The sequence below is a fragment of the Numenius arquata genome, chromosome 16 (genome assembly GCF_964106895.1).
Source record: "Numenius arquata chromosome 16, bNumArq3.hap1.1, whole genome shotgun sequence".
Classification (NCBI taxonomy): Eukaryota; Metazoa; Chordata; class Aves; order Charadriiformes; family Scolopacidae; genus Numenius; species Numenius arquata.
Genome location: NC_133591.1, coordinates 12,425,812 through 12,444,246, shown reverse-complemented (window position 1 = coordinate 12,444,246; position 18,435 = coordinate 12,425,812). Strand labels below are relative to the sequence as shown.

General features: G+C 38.4%; 1 protein-coding gene across 1 annotated transcript in view; it reads left to right on the top strand.

The window, feature by feature from the left end:
* CCDC60 (coiled-coil domain containing 60) overlaps window positions 1-18,112 on the top strand; it is a 55,710-nt gene extending 37,598 nt beyond the window's left edge. Inside the window, 10 exon segments of the mRNA XM_074159800.1 lie at window positions 1,306-1,410; window positions 2,365-2,469; window positions 4,076-4,166; window positions 6,001-6,229; window positions 10,891-10,996; window positions 11,580-11,678; window positions 12,125-12,247; window positions 13,623-13,754; window positions 16,362-16,551; window positions 18,014-18,112. Coding sequence (XP_074015901.1) covers window positions 1,306-1,410; window positions 2,365-2,469; window positions 4,076-4,166; window positions 6,001-6,229; window positions 10,891-10,996; window positions 11,580-11,678; window positions 12,125-12,247; window positions 13,623-13,754; window positions 16,362-16,551; window positions 18,014-18,112 — 1,279 coding nt within the window.
* Window positions 18,113-18,435: the final 323 nt, after the last annotated feature.

The window sequence follows — 18,435 nt, the reverse complement described above, 5'->3', positions numbered from 1 at the left end:
CAGAAGGTTTGTGAAGTCAGAAAAGGTTTCATGGCTAACTCAGGACTGATTCTCTGAAGAGAAAAGGAGGCCACCTGCTGGGTTTATGCCATGCTTTTGTTCCCACAATGGGACCACAGCATTAAGAATAATAAAGAATTGCATTCAGCAGAATAAGTGGCTTAGCTTGCAGAGTGGGTTTCTTCACTAATTCAGACTTATTATTCTACCTTCTTCAGGTTTTCTCTCCATTTGATCATTAGATAGTCTGCAATCCTTTGGCTCATGCTGGTCTCTTCAGTGCACCTCTACTGCCTGTTGTAATGCTGTCATTGCCTTCCATCTGTCAACACTCACTAGGTGATGAGATGGTAAAATAGAATCGTAGAATGGTTCGGGTTGGAAGGGACCTTAAAGATCATCGAGTTCCAACCCCCCTGCCATGGGCAGGGACACCTCCCACTAGACCAGGTGTACTGCTACTTGCTCAGCAGGACAGAGTAGCTCTTCTAGAGGTTACACACCTTTGGAGCCTTATTGTGTCAAATGCTCATCCACGTCTAACAGTCTTTTCTCATCAGTTTGCTGTGGCTTTTGTCACTCCCAGGTACCAGCTTCCTCTCATTCACCTTTCTTCCATGAACTAACTCTCAACTTAGAAAACTCAGGCTCCAGAGTCATCTGAGATGCACATCCTGCATTCATGCCCTTGTCTTAAAGTGGGACAACAATATATAACCATTATTAAAAAAAAAAGAAATAAAATCTTTCCTATTAATATGAACCCCACACCAAAAAGCAAACAAGTAGCACAGACAGGCTGAGAGATTCTGAACAGAATTTGAGAGGCACGTCTTGAAATTTTGGTGCCGTGTGTGTATAATCCCAATGATGCCATTGGCACGATACGGACACAAAACAAGTGTGATGGACTGTAAGCAGTATCTCAGCATCTCTTCTCAGACAGATCAGTCACCTTTTCACATCTGCCCCCAAATTTGATTTCACATAAATACTTAATTGCTAATAATAAGTAGTAGTATAAATATGTAAATACAAATACCATATTTATAGTTCATAAAGTGTCATAAGCGTATTAGAAATAACAAATAATTATATGTCTTCGTAAACATAAATATCAGGTTTGTAATATTAATAAAGAATAACAAATGCAGTAATTCACGATTTACAAATACACCTAAGTCTTTTTTGAAATGTAAGGAAGAGAAGAGGGAGTGTGGTGATGTGCACACCATGAACAGTTTTATTGGCTCTGCCTTCATTTCACATACTCCTTTTTAACTTCAGTCTTGTCCTTTCCCACAGCTGCTTTCTGAGGAAGTCTGGGAAGAAGAAAAAAAAGATAACCTTACACTCTTTCACTCCTGTTTATACCAGTGTCTTGATTCCAAGCCTCCCTGGAGCAAAAAGGTATATTTGAAGGCAGATTTATGTCTTGCACCCCTTGATAGGATATAAACAGAATTCACAGCAACACAAACTCATAACATGTATACCTAGAGCCGCTGTTCAACTGGTAAACATGTATCCTGAGAATTGCAGGAGTTTACAGTGAAATAGTCTGTCTTTACTAATAGCAACTGGTAATTTCTAACTTCAGAGGATTGAATCCTATGCGTTACAGAAAACTCTATGTGTGCGTGTACACAAACACGCATCATTTGCCTTGCTGATCTTGACTCAGCAAATTCTAAGTTGCATAAAATTTGATTATGTGGTGTAGCTTTCAAGATTAAGATAATTTTAAGGAAAGGCTGTCAAAATTAAAATTTCATTTGCCTAGTTAAAAAAAAAAGTAGGCCTATGAAAGAGGGGGAGAAGGCAGTGTGTGTACCATGTACACTTCTATATATTTTGTGTTAGTGACTAACGCAAAATATCTGTTCTGTTCGAAGTTCACTGACCCAATTGCTCACTAAAAGTGTCTTTATGTATTTACATTTGCATGTGGAATAAGCTAAGATGCCAAGGATAATCTTTGTTCAGAAAAAGATGGGTCCAACATTTTAGACTCACACGCTGCTTTTTCTTAAATGCAAAACTTAGAAGCTACTGTAGAATTCAAAAGCCATAAGAATCCATATCATAACGGAATAAATGCTGGAATCCTCATAGGTGTGAAAGCACTGAGCACATCACCAAGATAACTCCATTGAAAATTTCATATCCAAAAATATACTTTCAGGATTCAGAGTTATATATCAATATTACAAAAACCTTGAGAGGTGTCTAGAATTCACTGGGACAATGGAAAAAAAAATCTGCTACAGAAATGCTTAGATTTATCTATTTCAGCCAACACAATGCCACTTCGACTGTTTCCCTGACTCTATAATATAACACATTTGTTTCTCTTCTTTGCAGTGAACATCTTTTCCGACAGCTGTGCGCCATACACTGGCTTTTGGAAGCTTTGACTCTTGAATCCAACAGTTCGATGCACTCTATATTCACCTGTTGGAATCCAACGTATGTGCACAATGTGTGATAGTAGATGGAATGAGGAGTTTGGGATCTTTTGTCCTTTATATGCTGCTGTTTCTCTTCTTTGAAGTAATAACTATTTGAATGAAAACTTATTAATTCTGTGCCATTCAACATAAACAAATTTTACATTGGCTTTGCCTCCGTGCAGTCAGCAGGAAATTGTACAGTCAAATCAGTAGCACAGCATGGTCCTCTGTTACTGCAAGTTGTAGAATCAGGAGAAAACACTGAGCTATCCCAGCCAAATTTAGTTGTGTTTTCTTTCCTTTTTTACCTACCTTCTGATTAATGATTATGCAAATTAAATACATGTAGTAATGTATGTATGTATGTATATTCCCATAGCCTTCCCGTGGAGGGTTATCCTGGTGAACTCAACAGGAATTCCAGATACATGATAATTACAGAACATGGCCAGCTATTGTGATATTTAGTAGCTGATTTTAGTCTATCAATTATGTATGACAGTGATGGGTACTTGTAAAAGATGCATTGCTTCTGAACTTTTATACTGTGAAAAGTAAATATTAATTTAAGTTCTTAACCTTTTTAGTCAATTAATTACATTGACATAACGTATTTAAATTATTCATGAGTGTTTGGAAAAACTGTGAACATTTTATACTCTGATTTGCAGGGCACAGCTCTTCAAAGCTGTTCTGTTTTCTCTGCATATTCTCAGTCAAGACAAATGGTGCCTATGTATAACAGAGGTGGCAGAGTAGCATTATGTAGAATTACCTGATAAATTGGAGAGGAGAATGAGTCCAGTGTGTATTGTGGATGGGTGTTTCACCCCTTTACATACGAGGACCAACCAATAGACTGGTATAAGAGAAAGAGTTTGTCAGCAGTTCTCACAGATATAGGCTGAGAGCAGAGTATAAATGCATAAGGCTCTGGATTAATTTCCAGGTTCGGAAGTAGTGCAGTCTCTTGTTGTGCACCTCCCTCTGCTGTCTCTAACCACCACTCCTCTCCCTTGCTGTCATCTGAACTGATCTGCGCACACACATACTTCGTTACACAGTAACTATGAAAAATTAGGCTTACATTTAGATTATATAGTCTCTGTTAGCACAAAAAGAGATTTATTTTTTTAAATAAGTGATAAATGAGGCTGCCTCAGCAGTGACGTGTTATACCACAGCTGCAAGGACTGCAGCTTCCACCTTTACCTTTGTCAACATGATGTAGCGTTTAAATTTTTGGACACATAAAGGTCTTCATTTAGCCAATAGCTAAAAAAAAATCAAACTTATATGAACCTGTTTTAATTTCTATCCATGAAATCTTGCTATACTAGACAAAATTCTTCAGTACTTGCACAGAGGAAGTTGAGAGCATTAATCTGGCCCAGGACATGCATGATAGTTTGTAGAATGACTGTGCTTTGTTTAGGTCATTCTTCAGTTGTGACTATAACTTACTCATGGCTTATACACCTTGCTTTGTCTTTTCATTTCTGATAAGCAAAGATATAGTAGCGGTTAGCCACCATTTACTCTCTGATTATTGCATTTCTTACAAGAACTCTTGAAATGCAAGACTCTCAAAATGGAAAACTAATTAAATTGTTTTCACTTAGGGACCCTGGTGGCTGTAAAAAAACAGCAAAAGAAATCGAAGAGGAAAAGTCAGCACAGTACATGTGGGAGCTCTATATTAGAAACACAAAGGTAACTTCATTGTTAATTTCTTCCTTGGGACCTAATCCAACTTTTCAAGCATTTGTTTTGTTGCTTAATTGAACTCCCTGATACCACATTTTATGCTGTGGGCCTTGTGACTGCAGAGTTCTTCTCTCTACGTTTTGAAGAATAACAATTTGATACTAGATAATAGGAAGAGCAGTATGGAGCTGATTGAAGCTATGATTGGTCTGGGTGATAAGTACTGATGTGGGAAGAATGAAAAATTCAGCTAAAACATAACTAGCCTCTTGTTTGCATTTGCCCCCTTTTTATAACCTAGAGTTATATAGAAGTACTTGTTCACACAAAAAGGTCTTTTTCAGTGAAATGGCCATTTCAGACTGGTATCCTGGAGGCCTTGTTCTAGTAAGTTCTAGTCATGATTTGTTTGGTTGCGTTTTTACGCAGAATTTAAAACTAAGTTCGGAAACAAATTCCAAATGTTGAGGCATTTAAAGAAAGCAGGATTCACTTGCCACATTCAAAGCAAAGCCAAGGAAAGGGCAAAAAAAGCGATTCAGATGAAAGCCTTTTAAAAGAGAAAAAGTTAATACTTGAGAGGAAATTAAACACTAGAAAATTATCTGTAACTCTTGGTAACTGTTTTACAATCTTTCTGAAACCACAGAAAGACTTTCTTTTTGAAACTGCTGAGGTGACTGGAGGAGAATGAAGGGGGAATGACTGATGCTCAGGAGTGAAACTAGAAGAACTTAATAAAAAATCAGTGGGTTTCTCACCCTGTAGCACATCTTACGTTTTGATCTTCAGCAGTTTGCTTAAGCTTTTAGTTCCTTCCTCTGCCCCCTATAAGGCTAAATTAAACAAGTTTTGTGAAGTGGTTTTAGAACCCCAGGTGAGGCACTCTTAGAAATATGAACTGTTATGTGCAGGCTATTTGATCTTGTTGTTTTTCAACACCTGCAGCTTGTACCTTCATGACATAATAATGAAAATGATTCAATACAAGATTGTGATTTCTGTTGGGGAATAAGCAGCAAAAGTTGTGAAACTTCTAAAAGACAAAGATTATGTTTTTATGCAAATACTCTTCCTGCTGTTAGCAAACAGAGGGAAAGTCAGCAAGTCATATAAATAACAGAGTTGGTTCTAAATAGGAGGCTTTCTGATTTTTCCATAGAGTCTCACCAGTTCTCTAAAGTCAGGTCCAAATGAATATGAGTAGAAAAAAGTGCATGTCAGTCTTGACGTGTCTTTTAGCATTTGTATTGATGAGGCTTTTATTTTTTTCTCCTTGAATTAACGGCCATTTCCCTTCTGTCATTTATGCTATTATTACTTGAAGACTACTTTTTGTATTTGATATGAAACTTCTTGTGGACATATTCAGGGGCACTTGCTTTATAATATGTATTGTCCTCATTATCAAGCTTGTGGAATTCAGTCTGCTTGCAGAATTCAGTTTTACTTTCCTGACACAGGATACTCATTTTCCAGGTTATTGGGTGCTGGGAGGAGCCCTGAACATTATCAAACCCTTTGACCCATTCTTCCATGTACGTGAGAAAGTTGCTCTATTACCAACTCTCTCTTCAGCTGCAGTGTTACTCATTTACAAATTAGCTTAATATGTTGGCATTAATGCTATAGCAGAGGAGTACTGAAGAAAGATAACAAAATGTAGAAGGTCCTACTTAAGATATCACTAGTTTGTTTGAAGTCACTGGAGAAAAATCTATGAGGTTACAGGAGGACCAGAAGAATCTAATATTGGAAATAGTTATAGAAGTGTGATTCTTTGTTGTCAACTTGCTATAGAAAACCCCTCCTTCCTATTCATTTTTTCTTCTATGTACAGAAATACACCTGGAAAGCACGAATCAGTGCACTTAACAGGAAGATAAACAAGACATGTATTCCAGGCATCATACAGCTTAGCCGTCAGTCATCTCCCTGTGGTCAGACCCCTGCTGGCAGTGAACCTTCCTCTGTTCCTTGCTCTGAAGACAGCATCAAGATTAATGTAGCTTCATCTGATGTTATGAGTGAGTCAGCACAAGCTAAAGAACAACAACCTCTTTTCCCCTGTAAGTTATTTTTCTTGACTACCGCTATCAAGTGGATTTGCTTTCAGTGTTACAAAGGAGAACCTATGTCAAAGACGTTGCCAGATGTACCAATGTATTTCTCTTCAGGCACATGGAACTTTGTACAAGTCTGTGCCCTCCCTGTTAGCAAATTGGTTTAAAGACAATATAATCCCATGTGAATATTAAGTAAGAGTTTTAATTAACATTCAGTTACAGCAGTTGTATAATCAGACTGTCATCCACATCCATAAGGTCCAATGGGAGGTGAGACCAACTGATTCACTGAGTACGTATCTATCCAACTTAGGGGGTGCTGGTTAACTTAGGGGTTTCTTACTCTGTGTTCCTCCCGTCAGTGATTACCTGCTCTCGACAGACCTGACAGAAGAGTCTATCTGTTAGCTCGGCAATGCGTTTCAGTGCAAAGCTAGTTCATCTTCTCTTTTCCCTTCTTTCTGAGTAAAGCTGGACCAGAAAAGCACATTAGCATTTAGTACTGCAAATTATCTTTTAATTGCTATTTATATTATCATTATTAGGCTGACATCATGCTCTGCTAGACTCTAAATTACCACTCAGAAAAGACTTCTTGGAGTCATTTGGGATAGTTCTGTGAACGTTCAGTAGCTATCAAAAAGGCAAAAAGAATCCTAAGAATGAAGTGAAAGTCAAAGCAGAAAACCTGTTATGCAAAATTACAAATGTTTTGTATGTGCCTCTTCAGTTCCAGTCCTTCCAGTTCAGACAGACGGGTATCAGAAGTGATAAAGTTTGACCAGAAAAAAGTGCCGAGGTATGTTAGAGATACAGAAGAGCTTCCATGTGAGAACCAATTAAATAGTAGGGCTCTTCTGTACAGAAAAGAAATGGCTGAATACAAGGTTACGACAGATTCCTGTAATGTCATGAAGTACATGGAAAAAAGTGATTAGAGAGTGGCTAATCACAACTTCCCTTGACACCAGATTTATGGGACACCAAATTAAATTATCTGGCAGAAAATTTAAAGCGATGGGAAGTGTTTTCATGCAATATGGGCTTAAAGTTGGGAATTCATTGCTATGATATATTGCTGGAAGTATATTCAAGTCCAAATGAATAGAAGAAAAAAACAACTAATTGCTCTTAAATGTAAGGGAAGGGATGCATTATCTGGGTCTGAAAGACCTTTAGGTTCAGACTGCCAAAAACCAGGGGGGATATATGGGGAAGCTTGTGCTAATATCATATACTACCTACGCAGCTGCTGCTGTCCCTGGCACTGAGCACAGATGAATGGCCTTCCTATGACATGGAGTAGTGGAGAATTCAAAGCTATAATTTCAAGTAATTTGTTTGCAGATGTAGGTGAACAATTGGTTTGTGTGTGAGATGAGATTTGAAATAATCTTGAGAGCTGTAACAGCTGGGAGCCTCCATTTGCTGTGGGACATAAAGAAATATCTTGTGGTATGTGTGATGTATGGGAATGATGTTCAGTGTCCCCTTCAGAAGAACAGCTCTCACATGATTGCCTGTGATTTCCAGGGACTGATCTGAGTTACTAGTCTGCTCCTTTCAAGTATTATCATCCTAGCTCTAAAATATATGGGAAGTTAGTTTCTGCAGGGCAGCTCTGTAGCAAAGGTTGGATTCTGTAATGAATTCTGAAGCTGCTAGAATCATGTTTAATCCAGGATTCTGATTATAGGAGGCTTCATGGACAAATCAGAAATGGATTACAAGTACAGCTGCCCTGTAGCCTTATACCCCAAATTCACAAAGCTTCATGTAACTCATACAGAAATAATTGTGAGAGCACACACAACACTAACCCACACGTATGCATATATATGTATTTCAAAAGTGGGAGATGCCTTAGTAGGCATCTAGCTAATCAGTAGATACAGCTGAGTGTGACTCTTACTGAAAGATTTCTTTTAAGGAAAGAATTCATAACTCAATATAAAGCGTTTTGTACAACCGTAATTTAGATGCTGTTGTTTAGACACCGCTGCTGTAGAATGCTTATATAAATTTGATTTTTCAGTGCTGTTGGCTGCGTGAGGATGTGTACTAGTCCAGTTTAAATGTCACATCATGTTGACAAAGGAACGTGTGGAGACGTTACAGTCCTTGCAGCTGTGGTATAACAACAGGTCACTGCTGAGGTAGTGTCCTTCATCATTCAGTCCACATCTAATCAGTCAACGGTTTTACAGAGCTGATTAGTGTTCTAAGCTTTTTCCCTTCACCACATTTAAAAAAAACCCACAACTCTATGTGTGCAGGCAGAGACTATATGATCTAAACGTAAGCCTAATTTTTCATAGTTCCTGTGTAATGAAGTGTGTATGCAGATCAGGTCAAATGACATACATTTTCTTCACACTCAGAAGTAAAACACAAGACTTGCATCAGAGAGATTAAACGCTAACTGGATTTTACCCCCAAAGCTTTCCAGCCAACAGTTGAGCTTTGAGCCCTCAGTCAAGCATATATTTTTAAAAGAGGAGGTATAAATATTTGTGCAAATGACCTTCATTATAAAACTTATACCTGAATTTTAGGCTTTTCTTTGGGACTGATCAATGTATTTTCAATTGATTTATCATTGTTAGATCCCTGCAAACCTGGTAAATATTAGTGCCCCATTTCATAGATAATTAACTAAGGCATAGAAATCGAGGTCAAGTGAAATTACTACATTTTTCTTTGCTGTTTTTCCCTTTTCTAATTAATACCTGACTAGAGGTATTAATACCTGACTTCACTGGCTATAGAGATTAACATTGCAAAAGTATTATGAATATAGACAAGCTTGAATATTTGTTTTCCCAATTTCTCCAGATGGGGAATTGGGACAGGTTCTAATGCTACAAAACGGAGGGCGGAAAGGGATTGTGCCCTCTGTTTCTGTTGATCATTCAAAAAGAGAAGCTGTATCTTTGTGGTACTAGCCCTGGTTTGTTTTCTGTCGTCTCCCTCCTAAATCTGCCAACAGGACTGCTGCTTTCAGACTGGCTTTAGACAACTCAACTGATCTTGGAGAAAACATCAAATGCAGCCACTGCTTAGTATAGCCCTCTTCCCCTAAAGCACTGTGATCTGCAGAGTAGATGGGTTTCAGATATCCAGCTACTCAATCTGCCCAAATGGTAACCATAAATAGAAAGGACTGGGTTCTTCTAAGAAGGGCTCTGACACTGCCTGCCAAGAACAGATGAGATCTGTGTGTGGCCGTAGCTCAGTTTGAGCAGAGGCTCCCGGCTTGTATCAGTGTTGGGTTCCAGACTCTGTGGGGGTCAGCCTTTGTATTCAAACTGCTCTAGAAGGTCCAGTGGTGTAGCCAGCATCTGACAGGCTTACGATTTGAGACTAGTAAGGATCACAGTGGAACCATCACTAGAACTAGTCAGTGCGCGAGTTTAGGAGTTTCTGACTGGGACCTTGGATCTCTTGAAACTCACCTGGCTACAGCTAATAGAGCATCTTCTTTATAAGCATGGCTCTTAAAATTTTAGCCCATTAGCTGGTGCCCAGCAACTTGTTCCATCCATGTCTTACATTTATAAATTCACACTGTAACATTCTGAACTTCTAACAAGTATAAATAATTTGTGCTGTATTTAACAGTCAACATTCAGCAGTCCATTTTGTATTATATTATACATGGTGCTTCACAAAAATGTTGGAAAGAGGACCTTTTGAATTTGGGGATTACAACTTCAAGGTGTTGAGTGCTCAGTAAAATGTCAATTATTACCACACAGGACATATTGAGCACCTCAAAGGATGACTTAGAATTTGACAGCAAATACCAGCATTTTTAATAACAAGTATGACAGTTGTGTTTTTTACTGCCTGACTGATTAGAGGGAATAGCGCTGAGAAGATGGCCCTCTCAGTGTCTCTTCAGGGCTCTGGCATCAAAGCAGGAATGAAACAGCAGTGGGAAAGAAAACAAAGATGTCAGTTTGAAGGAAAAACAGTGAGTCAAGTTGGCTTTCCAGGTATTCAAGGGAGAGGAGAATATAAGCATTCATATTACAGTTGGAAGGCAGAAAGAGTAAATAAAGAGTGTTATTAGTGAGAGGGATCTGCTCAATGGAATGGTAGATAATCTGGAAACTATAGCCAGTGAAGGGCTACTTGAAGATGTGTCTTAAGTTTTAGTGGATGCTGATAAGGAGACACAGAGACGTAATTAGATACCTGTTGATGTTAAACATTGAATTCCATGTGACATTTAAAAGAAAAATGGCAAAGTGGTAGGGTAGACTTAGAAATTCAGAAGACTTGACAGTTGTGCCAGTAGAATGCTAATGGCACAGTACAGGAACTGAAAACAGAATTTTTTGCATAGTTTTTTTAAATCTACCTATTTTTCTAATAAGCTAGTTTTATAAGCATCTAATATAGTATCTTCTATTTGATGGGGTTTTTTTCACAGCTGAAAGACCAAAGCTTACGTTTTAAAAAGTGATTAATTAATTGGGTGTGTTTATATTTGGTACCTATCTTAAAATCTCTTTAAAAATCTGCTTTTTTTGAAGAAACTTTAATTTTTAGAAATACTAAATAGCAGGTTTCTTTAGAATATCTCATTCAGGCCCACGCATGGCATCCTCTCTGCAAGGAAGAGAGGAATACACTATTGAGTTGGCATGTTTTTACAGATTGTTTTTAATCAGCCCTACAGAAAGTCAACCTGATAGCACGTGAAGAAGGATCAAAAGATGTCCATAAACAAGATGCTGTGGTTAAGAAGACTGGAGTGCAGCGGTACGTTACCTGAATGACCAGGAGAAGCAACTCATCAGGACAGAGCTTATGATTTTTATTTCTTTCTTTTACTTTTTTTTTCCCCTGAACAACTGAATCCAGCATTCAGTGAATTCAGATGATATTTACATTTTTTGGCAGAGGTGGCAGAACAGCCCATTTTACAGCTGTGCAAGCACTATGTATTTTCTGGAAAATGCCCCATGAATCTTACCTTTGCAAACAGAACAGACCTTATGCTCCAGCAACTTTGGAGAAAAAGCAATGTTCTGTCTTATTCCTGTAGAATTGTTTCTGTTTCCACCACTGCATTTTTCAGTAGTCTCTCTGTAACTTTTCAACTAAGCTTTTATTAGATGCGTTCCCTCATTACTCAGTTCTGTGGTAGTTTCCACAGCTGTAAGATCAGCATGACAAACTGTTCTTACAATTCAACTTTGCTGAAGCATTTATTTTCCCTTGAGTTGAGGTCAAGAGAAATAAATTTTGTACCTGGGTAACTCCAGCGAGTCTGTAATATTAAGAATGTTTTATCAGCACCTGTAGAACTGTATGCTATTTTAAACCTTGTCGTGTCTTACAGTTTGTTGCCAGTGGCTCAGAAGAATTACGGGGTAAAAATGCCATTCATTAAGGACCAAGAGAGTATAATACCAAGGAAGCAGAGACCCAGAAGGCAGAGGTAAGGGTACAAATCTGTTTTTGAAGCACACTATGTGCTTTATAAACTCAGCTCTGTGTGTGGAAAGCATTTGGCAGAGAGCAGTCAGAGAGCATTTTATTACACGAGGCCTGAGCAGGCCAGTGAAACCTTGCAGCACACTTAGTACGTTTCAATGCAATGCAAAGGCACTTTCCTGGAAGGATGTGACTGGAATGAAAGATGGTACAAATCCAAATTTAATACAATTTAATACATTTTTTTTTATTCATAAAATTCTTTCATAAATTTGATGAATTAAAAAACCCATGTAAATTATATTAAATTTGGATTTTTACTGAGAATAAGGAGATCTCACAACAACATGAGCCCATGTTAAATTTTATGTTCTGAGTAACAGTGGTGCTTACCATAAAATGGTTACCACAAGATGTTAATTCAAGTTTTCTGTGTTGTTTTACTTGCAGCTGCCATATCAGCACTTTCATTAAAAGCAAATCTAACTTGGGTGCCGATATGAGGCAAAAATTCACAGCAGTACGTGAAGAAGCAGCCTATTGTTTACATGATGCTCTAGAGCACCTTGAGAGGTAGGAAGAGACTGTTTTCTGTAAACTGTTAAAATACTACACACCTTGCTCCTGACCAAATTTAGGACTTGTCTTCAAGCCTTTTAAAGATGTGTTTATATGGATTCATATTAAAATAAGAATATAGGGATGATGATAGAAAGTTCTATGACTGTCTGTGTACAAAAAAATATATTACAGGTTAAATAGTCACAGCACTGGTTTGGGATATTTCTGAATTACTTTTCTGGAAATAGTTTTGCTAAAGACACTGGATATATTTACTTTGGACATCATAGTCCTTTACACCCAAAGACAGAATAATAAATTCAGTCACATACGATCTATATCACTGCCTTGTGTTTTCAGTTCAGAGACCACTGAATTGTTTTTCAGTGTTACTTTGACTTTTCTCATAGTAACAGTTGCAATGTCCTCTCTCAAGGCCTTTTCCCAGATCAGTGACATTTCTACCTTGTTGACCAGCTGAAGCCTGTCATTCTTTTCGTTTCACCCAGAAACATTCATCTGTGATGTCTGTGCACATTCTTTTGTCTCAGTAAGCATCAGACCTGGGATCCTTCTCTACGTTGCTGTTCTGAAGGGTGTTATAGGCACGGTTTTCTTTCCCCTCTCTCACTTCTTCCTTCTTTCCATTCTTCTGCTCCATTTTGTACTTTAATCTTTTGTCCCCAGAGCTTTCCTTATCTGGAGCTGTGTCCTTGTTGTCCCTGAGCAGCTGCTGTGACTGTGTAAGGAGTTAGTCCTTCCATAATGCAGGGTGCTGGAATGATAACTCAGATGGAAACTTACTACTTGCAGCTATTTTACCATTCTCCATACAAGTGTATTCTGTTTGACCAGCATTTGGAGATGAAACCTCGGTTTGGCAGGATATAGTAATTTATTGGAAAATAAAACAGACGTTTATTTTTTGTAACACTAATATTTTCTTAAGGAGTGCATACGAGCCTAATCTCTGGGTCAAGATTCTAGCTTGGGTCACTCTATTCCACCTCTCTTCTGTTGTGTTTTAAATAATATTTTACCTTAAATCACTGTACAGTATTCTTTTTGTTTTCAAGCAGTGGATGCTTGATAGAAAGCAGAGGTTGAATTTCAGTTTAAATTTTTTGATTCTGAAATTTGTTTCTTACCTACAGCCTGGAGGTGATATAAAACATTAAACACTTTTTAATATGTCTGTGGAAATATGAATGTATACAGAACATTGCAGGATCAAAAATTGTTATTATTGTCTACCAACTGAAGATGCAATTTGTTCTTCACATTCATTGTTTTCTGCCTTCCGTAGTATCTTCCCAGTTAACTATGCAGAAGTATGATTGTGTTTAAAACACAGCTTTAACTTTTAAGGTTTGGGTTTTTTTGGTAGGAGGCAGGAAGAGCGATGTCATCAAAAATACCATGCTTTGAAACAACTGACACATTTCAGAAGAGACATGGAAAGAATAAGGCAGCTGGGCACGAGAGCCAAAAGAGAATGTGATGAAGATGGACTAAACTGGTAAGGAGGTGCAGAAACCCTCAGTTCAAATTAGATGATCAGGGTGCCAGAGTTCTGTTTTCAGTACAAAAAACTTTTTCTTTTCGTTTTTTTCTCCCCAAAGCAAAGTATCACTAGAAACCATTACATCAGTTGCTGGAAATGCAGGCTTTTCAAACTGGTAGCAACAAAAATACGGATATGATCTCTAGGAGCAGGTCTCAGCCTGCTCAGCAAATAGTTTAATTGGAAACAGTAAGAAAGGGGATAATGAAGAGTTTCTTTCTAGTGATATTGGGCAAAAAGCACCCAGTCGTTGCATTCACACACACCCCCCAGTGTGCAGCTTTATAGGAGATTTATTCCACCAGGAAGTATATAAAACATGCTGTACCTTGAAGATGAGAGAGGTTGTATAAATGTACATGGGTTAGATTCACAACTTCTTACTGAACTGAACATTCACAGTACTAAAACTGATGGCAAAGGAGACTTTGACTCTAGCTGTCCATCCGTGTTAAAAAGAAAAATGTTTCCCTCCCAGTGTTTGATCTGCACATGGATAATACTGCAGCACTTACAAGGGCAAGTAGAGTAATCACCTAAAGATTCCCATTACAGCAATTCTGCAGATTATTAGTATTTTATGTTTGAAAGGATATTAGCTGTATCCAGTGATCAGCTTCCAGATACACACTAGAAATAGCCTACCAGAATACCTCAGCAAGCTCACGGCATATTCCCTGCTGCCCTGTCCGTGAGATTTCCTTGGATGTGGGATTACGGAGTATGCAAACTGCATGGAATGGGTTTTTTTCATCCTGCCCTATTCCACTCTCCTTACTAATAAGCCTTCTGTCCTTCATAATTTGAAATAACATAAGAGTCCATTTCTAATTTCAGGTCCAAAATGCAGGTGGCCCAGGAACACATTAGTCATGCATTAATGAATAAACCTGATCTTGGCCTATCTAGCATAACTCTGGTTTTAATTGTCAAACATACATGCTCCAGCTGTCCCCCAAATTTAAGATCTAGCATGTAAATAAACCCTGAAAACTGGAGTGGATGGGGTTTTGCTTTTATACTTATAGTTCTGCTAGAAGAAGCCTTAATTTGGACAAAGTTCCACTAGTATGAAGGAGATGATACCAGTATGGCTTTTTACTTTTCCCCCTATGCAAGAATAGTACTACATGTCCACTATTGCTTCATATGACGATGGTGCTTCCATAGTGAAGAGGATTTCTAGCTTTGACTACGCCAGCAGAGTTAGACAAGTAAAGCTTTCTATGCCAGGCCTCTTCTGCAAAGCGCTGTCCACGAGGGGTCTGAAGAGTGAAATCTCTGACAAGGCTGGGCAACCCCCTTGTGGAGACCCAAGTCATGACAGTGAAGCAGCTTTCACCGTACCGCTTGTTTCAGTTACAGTAGGGCTGCTCTTTCCCATACTCTTGCAAACACTGCCTTGCCCAAAAAGCTGAATCACAGCAGGAATACTTTACAAGTATATGCTGTCAGTCTAGTTGTCTTATATCTCGCTTGAAGTGAGGAAAAAAACCAAAAATAATATCAAATATGAACAGTGCAATATAAGACTACACTAAACATAGTTTCCTTTCTCAAATAAAATATCGTTATGAGTGGATGGGTTATGAAAGGCCTGTGTGTGACACGTTACGGTAACCTGGGTAATCTAACCAGTGATAACAAGAAGTTGGCTATGCCAGCAGTGTGCTACTTAGTGTAGAACTGGCCCCAGTGAAGATGAGAAGCCACATGTTTCCTTTTTTTACAGGTTTAAGGAGGAAATTCCTCACCCCTCTCCTGCTGTCCCAGTAACATGTATCCTAAATTGGTGGGAGGCAGCACTTCCTGCTGATGTGTTGCCAAATCCTCATCCCTTTGCAATGAAAGCTGCAGCACACCCCAGCTATGCACAGGCTAGAAAGAAAGGTTTGGAACATCAGTCTCCAGACTGTCAAAGCAGCACTGCAGAATTTATAGAGAACATAAAAAAAAAAAAAAGGCGGCAGTCTTTTCACAAGAGTTTTATTTTTATTGTAATGTGTAATTCTCCTTCTGAATCTCTATATTCAGAGTGAAATAGTAAAGACTGCGTGTTACAATGCACTTAGATCATGAGTTTTATGATAGCGCAGAGAGAGAGGAGAATGATGGTAGCACAGGGAAAAGGGATAGTAAAGAGAATCAGAAAGTGTGTCAGATCAGGCACTGATTGCACTGGAAAATCCATAGAGGCTAAACAAAATAAATAGAGAAAAGATGAAGAGGACAAATCTGGAGTAAAATGGAAACATTTGTTAGGATTTTATTATTTTCTTACATACCCAAGTTTGTCATCCAAAATTTAAATTAACAATGAAGAAGCATCTATTTCAATGCCCTGCAAAGGGAATTGGTGCACAAGTCCAATAAAGTAAAGCTCTTTCACATTATTCACTCAGAGTTACGCTGAGTATTGCATTCCCCAAAGAGCCATTTTTTTCTGCGGAAGTTATGGAAGCGGTGAAGTGGCAGAAATGCCAGGCAAACCGAGAGTTATTAATCAGATATGCATTTGTTCCCATGGCTTCTCTTTTATTGCTCTTCTCCTTTCTGCTAAAGGTTTCCTGTATTGCTTGCTAGACTCCCAGAGTCTGTGAAGAGTGACCATAATGTACAGAAAATCTTAAAGAAACTGGAAAAATATGGCAAAATTCCTGACTTGAAAATTCATCCAGACACCTTTCTTAAGGCTCTGGCTGATCTACAGGTGTGGGAGCTGTGTTCTCCAGAAATTGCTGCAGCTGTGGAGGTGAGATGAGTCCAGTGCTTGATTCTCTGTGTGATGAGGGTGGGAAGAGCAGGTACCCATGGGTGAAATTCATGCAGTGGAAAGTTACCGGATGAAATCATTCAGGACCTCACTAAACGAAGATGCTACTATTCACCTTTTACAAGGCACTTTGAACTCCTCAGAAAAAAGATGTTATGACAAGCATTGGATTATTAATCAGTATCATCCTAACATGATGTCATTGTTGATTTATTTACCACCACAGTGAAAGTGACATCTGTCATAAATTGTTAGGATGCTTGAAGAGAAATATTAACTTCTCATGCCCTGAAAAGGCCTGTCATTCCCAGTAGTTACATCCATGAGCTATTCAAGTAATGTCTTACGTCACTGATCCAGGATCTCAGCAGATACCTTTGTTTTGCTTCAGCAACATTAAAAAAAATCTGCTTCTCAAGATGTTAAGTTGGGCTCAATTCTTGTAGTTCTAGAAGCAATTGTCAGAAGAGGAAGGACACAAGAAAGGGAAAAGAATACATTTAGAATGTATATCACTATGTAGTCTAACCAGGTAACTAACTTAGAAAAAATGGCAATGATGCCACCTTGTGTTTCTTGTTCTCATCACAGTTATTTCTCCTAATTACAAGACCAACAGAAATCTCTGAGAGGCAGCAGGTTACTGTGCATCTTACATATATCGAGTGTGATCATACTTTAAAAAGGCAAAGATTTAGCACCCGACATGTTGAGATCAGACTACTTTTATTTTCTTGATGTCTTATAAAAATAACAATTTTGTCTTGTACCCTAATTTGCATAGTCATTAATCAGAGAGGCAGCCTTGCCTTGTTGTTCAATACATAAGCCTCTTTTGCTTGCTGTTATCAGATCTGTTTCTTTGCTGTTTTCATTCTGTTCTCTTTGCGTTTTGATCCCTCATATTAGTGCAATGGTAATAGAGCAAAACATGTGAGCATAGCTGAAGCTCCTATCTATTTATTTATACATTTTTCAAAAATAGCCACAGAGGAAGGAGGATCCTGGTGCTCCTTCTGACTGGAATAAAGGAAACTCATATTTTAGGGGCAAGAAGAGCATCACTGAATATGACCTGGCTAACACTGACAGACATTCCAGATGAAGTTCCTATTTAACTTCCAAGTTGCTTTAATGTATGTACTGCAATGGTAGGTAGAAGAGAGCTGCAAGTTTAAAACACAAAAACTTGACTTCGAAGAATTCAGGATATAAATTGCAATGGAGATTGTAGAGTTTTCTTTTTAATTCGTTTTAGAGCATATCCAGCTGTTCTGAAAGTTGCATTAAAATGTTTTGGTGATATGAAACACTATACCACTATATTAACTGTTTGCAAGAAGCCGTTACATTTGTTCTGTTGTCACAGTGGTCGTATTTCCCACATTATCTCTCTTACGCGTAAATCGAAAGCTCAGGAAAGAATCTTTTTCTGTTTCAGTTTGTGCGTGAAAATATTGTGCAGATGCCAGAAGAGGATTTCAGCGAGTGGCTTCAAGCAAGAGTAGACCTCCGCAGTGCACAGTCCTCCACTTCTTAATCAAACAGATGCGATGGTTTTCCAGCTACAGCTGTCTTCAAGCAGAACACTACTGCCTGTTCTTCTTCAAGGAAGACTAGGGAAGGGGAGGTAGCTTCAGGAAGTCCCGCTGACCACTCTTGCACACCTGAAATTTGTCCCTCTACAGTGCTCTGCTAGCTGCAGTTGGCCATAGAAAATAAAAGCTAAATACTGTTGCTCCTTCCTGTATGATGTCTTGGGCTCACCGTCGAATTTCAATCTCATCTAATCATATAGGGTGAAGACTGAGTTTGTAATCACAAGTCAGGTCATTTCTTCAGACATTCCTCTAACAATACCTG